Source organism: Sinocyclocheilus grahami, unplaced genomic scaffold, assembly GCF_001515645.1.
Source record: "Sinocyclocheilus grahami isolate Dianchi unplaced genomic scaffold, SAMN03320097.WGS_v1.1 scaffold1149.1, whole genome shotgun sequence".
NCBI classification, from domain to species: domain Eukaryota; kingdom Metazoa; phylum Chordata; class Actinopteri; order Cypriniformes; family Cyprinidae; genus Sinocyclocheilus; species Sinocyclocheilus grahami.
In genome coordinates this window covers 246,210-255,167 of record NW_015506328.1, presented here as the reverse complement: position 1 = coordinate 255,167, position 8,958 = coordinate 246,210, and the positions used below count along the sequence as shown (strand labels likewise).

Below are 8,958 nucleotides of genomic sequence, written 5' to 3'. Positions count from 1 at the left end.
ATTTTATAAAACTGTGTTGCAAAAAAGACATGACGATTTTTATTTAGTGTAAATAGATAAAAGAACTAAAACTAAAATAAGTTGATAAAAACATTTTTTTAAATATCCATATTGTAAAAAAATAACAAAAGCACACAAAGAATTACTAAAACTTTAGCTAAAATGAAAATTAAAACAAAATATTACATTAAAAACCCATAAATAAAAGAACTAAACAATTCTCAGTGATTAAAACAACACTGTCTAGCGTGCGTTTACTAAAAATAATGCAAAAAATGTGTTCTGTGTGAACAGCCCCTAAATAACCTTCATTATACCAGAATGCATTGCAGCAGAAATCATCCATCAATCAAGCAAGAGAACCATATTTTTTAGAATTCATTCGTTAAGTAAAAATATAGACAAAAGGAGTCCCATCTGATTTTAAATGAGCTGTTTGTCCTAATATATAGCTGCTATTATTTCTGTTGTTATCTTAGCAAAACACTACTGATTTGAGTTGTCTTGGAAGTGTGCTGTCTATGTAGAGCACTAGCGTTTGGAACAGAGCGAATATGAACACATGCTGCTGCGTCGATCTTCACAATGAGCTTTAATAAATTCATCTGGTGACAGTAATTAACTCTCATTCTTTAAGGGCTTATTTGAGCATTCATGTCTCCTTTCCTTTGGTTTTGACACTGCGCTGGGCTTTTAATGGTTTCTGTGGGCCTTAAAAGCTCTTAAATCAGAGCAGCAGGTCTTAAACTTTTTTCCCTGTACAAATATCTAAACATCGTTAAATCAAGATACTTGAGATGCAAAATAAAAATATTAAGTCTTGTTTTCTACGAAATTGAACAAAAACGAAACTTCAAGATGACGAGCTCATTGACGAATGCTTGTTCTTGTTTTAATTATAAACTCATTTCGGTGAGTTTCTCAGAAAACAACTCAGAGTGAAACGGATTTTCCAAAAAAAGGCGGGGCTTAGTTCTGTCCATCGGCTGCTGATTGGATGTTGAGATGTGGGCGTGGCTCTCAGTCGTGGAGGGGGATCTGTGGTGGATTGTAAGAAAGGGGCGGAGTTTAAACTCACTCAGTGATTGGAGAACTCTGTCATTCCACTGGAATTTTGATATTTTGATGAGAAATGCCATATAGAGAATTCTAAGTTCATGTTGTGTTCGGGTCATTTTGAACCCGGGTTTACTTTGTCCTGGAAATGCTAGTTAATGTTATGGCATTGGACTGGAGCTGTTTTCTTTGTTAGCACAGGTTGTGTGTTTCTCTCTGGAGCTGATCAGGTTTTGAGTGAACTGACAAAATGATTTACAAACAATGCACTTTTAGATGTTTTGGAGCAGGACAGAAGTGGTCTGGAATGAGAGAGTCACTAATGAGCAAATGTTGACTGTTGTTGATCTCTTTGTTGAAGAGGAGCAGCAGCGGCTCCGTTAGATAATGTGTGTGTTCTCAGTAAACCAAACATCTGGAATCCTGCGGCTGTTTTTGCGTGTTTGACCGTGTGACGGACGCTCTGGTGCGGGTTTGTTATTCTCCATCATGCGTTCCTCTTCTCTAGATTCTGTGTCGAAGGTTCTTCTGTGTCCTGCTGCACACACACACACACACACACACACACACGCTGGGAAAGATAAACTCGTGCAGTAAACGTGAATCAAACCGCAGCATGTGCTGCTGTCATGTGTTTACATCTGCACTGCCTGGAAAAAACATAATTTCTGTGGCATATCAGTGGAACTAGAGATCAACACAAGAACAAAAATAACGTTTAACAAGGAAGAGCTCAATGCAACAGTATGAGAGCAGAGCGCATCACCTGATTGATTGATTGATTGATTGATTGATCAGCTGTTTACAGTCATGTTGTGAATCTGATGGCTGCAGATGTTCTTTTAGGATCATTCAATATACTATTGTAGATTATTTTTGTATCTTCCGTTTTCATTTTAATTTTAGTTAACGTTTTAGTATATTTGTTGTGTTTTTATGACTTTTCTCTCTAAATATGTCTATAGCTTTTATTAATTTTATTTCAGTTTCAGTTATTTTAGTACATCAAGTTTATTTCCGTTCATGTGTATTTATTTATTTATTATTTTATTTTATTTTATGATTTTAATTTGAGTTAAATATAGTTTTTTTTCAATGTTTTAGTTATTTTAGTACATCAAGTTAAACTAAATTAAAATGAGAACTGTTGACTTGGTTTTTAATATTTCATTTCAGTTAATGTAAGTACATATTTGTAAGCGTTGTAATTGTATGTAAACGCTAATAGCCCTGTCTGGCGTATCTGCAGAGGCTCTCTCCGTCACAGGACGTGGAGATCTGCTCTGGTTTCCTGTGAGTCACGCAGGATTCACTCCAGGCTTTGGATCAAGCTGAAGATGGATGTTCACCAGCCAGAAGCTACACAACGTGATTTACAGATGCTGACTGAGGACAAACAGCCATCTGAACAAGCTCTCCGAGCTGCTTCAAGATCTTCATCTTCTGTCTCATCAGCTTCACTTCTGCTTCAGTCTTATTTTAGGATTGAGACACTATTATAACTGTTTGAATTCAGTTATAAAATTGACAGAAAGCTATGGAAGCCTGTTTCCGCCATGAAATAAAAAACTAAAAGGGTAATTGCTTTTTATCTCGCAATTCTGACTTTTTTCTCTCAATTCTGACTTTTTACTCAATTTGACTTTTTTTCTCGCAATACTGTCTTTTTTTCGCAATTCTGAGGTTTTTTTTCTCACAATTTTGACTTTTTACTCTAAATTCTGACTTTCTCACAATTCTGTCTTTTTCTCACAGTTCGGACTGACTTTTTTCTCTCAATTCTGACTTTTTACTCAATTTGACTTTTTTTCTCGCAATACTGTCTTTTTTTCGCAATTCTGAGGTTTTTTTTCTCACAATTCTGACTTTTTCTCGCAATTCTGACTTTTTACTCAATTTTGACTTTTTTTCTCGCAATTTTGACTTTTTACTCAATTCTGTCTTTTTTCTCACAATTCTGTCTTTTAACTCAATTTTGACTTTTTTTCTCACAATTTTGACTTTTTTTCTCACAATTTTGACTTTTTACTCAATTTTGACTTTTTTTCTCACAATTTTGACTTTTTACTCAATTTTGACTTTTTCTCGCAATTCTGACTTTTTTCTCACAATTCTGTCTTTTTTCTTGCAATTCAGACTTTGTTCTCGCAATTCTGACTATTTTCGCACAATTCTGACTTTTTTATCGCAATTTGGATTTTTTTCTCACAATTTTGACTTGTTAGCTTGCAATTCTGAGTTTATAACTCGCAATTCTGACATTTTTCTCTTACTATTGCTTTTTTCTTACATTTCTGACTTTTTTTCTCTCAGAACTGTGAGATATAAAGTTGCATTTACAATTTACCCTTAGCTGAGACTTTGTTTCATCTTAAAAGTTGCTGTGCGGTTGCTATGGTGTTCTGTGTGGTTGCTAGGTGAGATCTTGTGGACGGTGGATGTGATTCGGGCCCTTCAGTGTGCGTCTGTGAGGTTTATTCGGCTGTTTTCTGGTCCAGCAGGTGAAAGTGGTGCAGCTGATCACCTCATGATCTGAGGAATCAATCCATCATCTTTAATACTCACAGAAGGTTCTAGTTATTCTTACCCTAGTAAACAGCAGAGGAATGTAGTGAATGTAGTTCCCGGTCTCTTCCCAGCATTCACGGCACAAAGCATCTCTTCATGACGCGGGTCTGAATCTCTCCAGGAATGAGAGCGGCGTCCCGTGATGCCAACAGAAGAACTATGAGAGAAATGTCCACACGTGTTTGCTCCATCAGAGTCGGTCTTATGTCCACAACTTATAACTGTTAGGACAAAACATTCTTAGTGTAATGTTTATGGAACTGTATTAATATTTGATAAACATTCTCATAACGTTGAGAAAGCGTTTGCAGAACATTGTTTGATTATTTGTACTTGATGAGCTTTCTAAGAAACGTTTTTGTAACCTTTACATAACGTTATAATCCTGACGAGATAACTGGGCATTTCAACATTACAGAAAGATTCCCATAACGTTTTTATAGCCTAACCTAAATCTGTTACCAGGGCTATTCCTTTTAAAATTGGCTTTTTATTTACTGCTAATGTGAAGGATTCATCGCACCCCCCCCCCCCCCCCATTTTTGTTATATTTGATTATATTTCAATATTTCCCCTCTTTTGTCCCTTACATCTTTTTTTATATTCGATTAAATTTCACTTATATCAATTATACTTGATTTTTGACTTATAGTTTTATATTTAATTATATATTTCACTTATATTTTTAAATATTTGATTATACTTCAATATTTCCCCATTTTTTCACTTATAGTTTTATATTTCACTTATATTTTATATTTGATTATATTTCAGTATTTTCTGTCCTTTATTGCAATTTTTTATTTTATTTTATTTTATTGCACTAAAGAGAAAGTCAATTCTGTCCTCTATTTTCTTTTGGACCGATAGTGATTGGATGGGTTTGTTATTATTAGTAGAGTTGGTTAACTGAACGTATGAAGTGTATAAAATCATAAATAGCCAGACATTACCCGTACGTCGAGCAGCTGAATGAGTTCACGCTGTCTTCATTCAGATGTCTGTGCTGATTTATTAGTGCATGAACTTGAAAACAGCAGCTTGTGAGTCAAACAGCAGGAGCCAGAAACCACTGCAAAGGCCCAAAGATGGGATTCCTCAGCGCTTTGTGTTTCCGCTCGCTGAGCTGCCGTCACTGACCGCAGGAATGAACACGCGTGAAATGCAGAGGACGTTTACGGGAGACGGACGTGTGTTGTTGTGCTGGTGTTGTGTGGTTTCCATGGTGACAGATGTGCTGTTGCACAAGCGTTTGCTTATCAGACTGACCGCTCGTGTGGCCTTTCCTCAAACACCACATTCAGCTTCAGCTAAACGAATCACCTCTTTACAAAAAACAATCATAAAGTGTTGTTTCAGAAATCCCTTCAGATGAAGTTTAAGGTGCCATAGGACAGCTGAGCTCTTTCAAATCACAGGAGGATAGTAATGCCGAGTAAACGCTGTTTACATCCATAACCTGCCGTATTTCTGACGACATTCAAGGAAGGAATTAAGAGCGTGACTGGATGTTATCTGCGGTGAACTGATTGATGCGCTATAAAAACATGACATGATTAATAAGTCACGCAAACATGCTTTTTCGTTACTTTAACTCATCAAAATTTCAACGTCAACATTTGTCAAGTTATGTGAGATTCAACAAGACAAGATTTTTTACAACTGTTGAGTTGAAATGACTTGTACAACCAGTTTGATTTGAACTGAAAATGTAAGTTCTTAAGTTGAATTAGGTGGGTTTTTTTGTTTGTTTTTACATTTTTTTTGTTTGTTGCTTCAGTGGTTTATGGGTGTTTTTTGGTGGTTTTCGGTGTTTTGGGGTTGTTGTTTTTTGGTGCTTTTTATTTAAAATGTTTAGTGATTTATAGTGGGTTTTAAGGGGTTTATTGGTGCTTTTTATGGTTTATGAGGGGTTTTGGTCGGGTTTTTGGTGGAGGTTAGTTTTTTGGTGTTTTTGTGATTTAAAGTTGGTTTATGAGTGGATTTTATTTGTACTTGGTTCGTTTTTTGGCGTTTATTTTTTTGGTGTTTTTTTGTGTGTTTTATGGTAGGTTTCTGGTGGTTCATGAGTGGATTTTAGTTGGACTTATTTGATTTTGGTGTTGTTAGGTCTTCTTTTGTGAATATTTACACTCATTCAGCAGACCCTTTTATCCAAAGCAACTTACAAATGAGTAACAACACAAACCACTCGGGCAACAATTTACAATAAGGTCATTAGTATTGTTTGTTAATGTGTTAACTAACAATGAGCAATACATCTGTTGCAGTATTTATTAATCTTTGTTAACATTCATTCATGTTAGCTCAGGTCCTTTAATTAACAGATCAAACTATTGCATTTTAATAATGTATTGACAAATGTCTAAATTAATAATATTCTATATAAAATGAATTGATAATTGATGAATGCTATAGAAGTATTGTTCATTGTTAGTTCATGTTAACTGATGGAGCATTATTGTGAAGTGTTACCATAATTTGTTATAAGAGCCACAATATTCGTAGTGCACAATGGCAAACATGAGCTAGAACAGAGGAGAAACACAGACAGCTGGTTTTAAATGAGCTGAAGTAGTTCTGCTAAACGTTGATTTTTAAGTAATGTAAAGTGACCTGAAGTCTTTTCTCCCTTGATTTTCTGTGGAATCTGAGGTCTTATTGTCCTGCATGAGTGTGTTGGTGAAAGCAGCTGTGTCACGTTTGTGTTTTTTGCGGTCAGTGAGATCTTCAGAGAGACCCGTAGAGCTCATAGTGAAGGTGACGTGTTGCTGGTGTGTGTTTAGTCAAACGTACAGTGAGCCTGTCTGTGGTCAGTGAATTTACTCTGTTTACATTCTGTTCTGATGACTGACCGCAGGTGACCTGACTGAACTCCAGAACGGATGAATGTGAGCTGACTCAGACCTCAGTCTCTGCTGCTGGACGGATGGATGGATGGATTTATCCAGATCAATCCTCAAATTCCTTTAAGAAATAAAGATAGACCCAAATGAGTCACGAATCTATGGAATCTACACTCTTAAAAATAAAGGTGCTTCAAAAGGTTCTTCAAGCGATGCCATAGAAGAACCATTTTTGGTTCCACAAAGAAGCATTCAGTCAAAGGTTCTTTAAAGAACCATATCTTTCTTACCTTTTTATAATCTGAAGAACCTTCTTTCGCCACAAAGAAGCTTTTGTGAAACAGAAAGGTTCTTCAGATGTTAAAGGTTCTTTATGGAACCATTTAGATAAAAAGGTTCTTCTATGGCATCGTGAAGCAGCTTTATTTTTAAGAGTGTATGTTTCCGCCAGAGGATTACATTACATTTTTTTTAAGTAATTGCAGCATTTTGTTTTAATTTCACAAATATCTTCACAATTCAGCATTGCGAGACATAAAGTCAGAATTACAAAAAAAAAAAAACACACAATTGCTAGATAAAAAGTCAGAATTTTTAAATATAAAGTCAGAATTGCGAGAAAACTCAGAATTGCACAAAAAAAAAAAGTCAGAATTGTTAGTTTCATGAGAAAGCTGATGGTTGCAGATCTCAAGAGGAGACACATATAAAAGTGCTGTCTTTTTTCTGAAGAGATTTTCATCTCACTGCTCTTCTTCCTCTGCTGCGTGTGTCTTCTGTGTGTGCTGTGAGATGAAGCACAGATATGAGCTCTAGAATAATGCAGTGGTGGGCAGGAATATTTCTCCAGGTGTAATAAGTGACATTTTCCCCAGAAACGCATTAAGATGGTTTATGGCTGAAACGTGACGCCTCTCTTGACCCGGACAGAGCGCATAATATTATTTTAGGCTGCTGTTTTGACAGCTTTGAGACGTCAGGATTATCTCGAGTCCTTTAGGTCGAGGTTTAGCTGGAAATGGATTCTAGGGTGAAGTTTGGCGGAGGAATGATTACGACATCAGAGCAGAACCAGTGTTTGTGTTTGTTGCTAAGAGAAGAGAAGCAGACGATGACAATATCAGGAACACTAACCGCCTCTATTACAGTCATTAACTCAACGAGTCCTTATAGTCTGACCAGACGGATGAACTCTGCTGGCTAATGATCGTTACATGCTTTAAAAGCACAGCCACTCCTGGAACAAAGATTCAAGTGCAGAAGAGTTCATTCATGTGCAGCTAGTGCAAATATACCACCAAGAGTTCAGATTTGTAATGTTTCTGAAAGAAGTCTCTTCTGCTCACCAAAGCTGTATTTATCTGATCACAAATACAGTAAAAATCTTGCTTTCCGGTACAAATATATGAACATTCATAAATCAAGATCCAGAGGATTTACTGGAGAAGCAAAATAACAGAGAAGTCTGTGAAATGTCTGAGAAACTGATCCGAATGAAGAGAGTTTATGATTAAAACAAGAAGAATAATCAGCTTGCGTTCTCTTTGGATTAGCTTGATTTTCTCACCCATTAGCAGATATTAGTTCTTTTTTTGAGCAAGAATTTAATTCAGTTTCTCAGAAAATAAGACTTGAAATCTTCTGTCATTTTGCTTGTATCTTAATGTCGGGATATTTGTCCTGGAAAACAAAACCGAAATACTGATTTTGAAAAATAACTGTTTCAGGATCATTTCTATACCATTAAAGTATTAATTCATATTCTGAATTCGTTTTTAATTGCTTGGTATAATAAAGCCTGTTAAACTGTAATGTATTTCTGTGATGTGCAGCTGTATTTTCAGCATCATTCCTCCAGTCTTCAGTGTCACATGATCTTCAGAAATCAGTATAATATGCTGATCTGCTGCTACCATTCAAAAGCTTGGAGTCAGTATAATTAATTAATTTATTTATTTTTTGGGAAAGAAATTATAGAAATTAATACTTTTATTTAGACAGGATGCTTTAACTTGATCAAAAGTGATGCTAAAGACATTTATAATGTTACAAAAGTTTTCTATTTCAGATAAACGCAAGTACTTTGTACTTGATGAACGTTGTGAGAAACATTTTTGTAACCTTTAAATAACGTTCTAAGAGATTTCAAACGTTCTTGGAATATTTAGAAACAAACGTTCAAAGAATATTATATTTTGGCTGAAAATGAAGGTAGCAGAACATTGAGAGAAACATTAAAACAGTGTTTTTATAACCTAAATGTGTTGCCTGGGGAACTGATCTGAAGCAGAGTTTGTTTCATAACTGATGACTTTCACAACATCAACACTGTCATCTTCCTCTTTATTTCTGTGAAGCTGCTTTGAATCAATCTGTCTTGTGCAAAGCACTATAGAAATAAATATGACTTGATATGAATATGAATTGCGGTCCAGGATCAGTGATGCAGGCTGTTAACTGTTTGTCTGGAATGAGTCCAGTCTTCCAT

At 35.6% G+C, this 8,958-nt stretch overlaps 1 protein-coding gene across 1 annotated transcript in view; it reads left to right on the top strand.

The window, feature by feature from the left end:
• LOC107567340 (acid phosphatase type 7-like) overlaps positions 1 to 33 on the top strand; it is a 13,558-nt gene extending 13,525 nt beyond the window's left edge. Inside the window, exon 14 of the mRNA XM_016253006.1 lies at positions 28 to 33. Coding sequence (XP_016108492.1) covers positions 28 to 33 — 6 coding nt within the window. The remainder of the gene's footprint in view (positions 1 to 27) is intronic.
• The last annotated feature ends 8,925 nt before the right edge of the window (positions 34 to 8,958 follow it).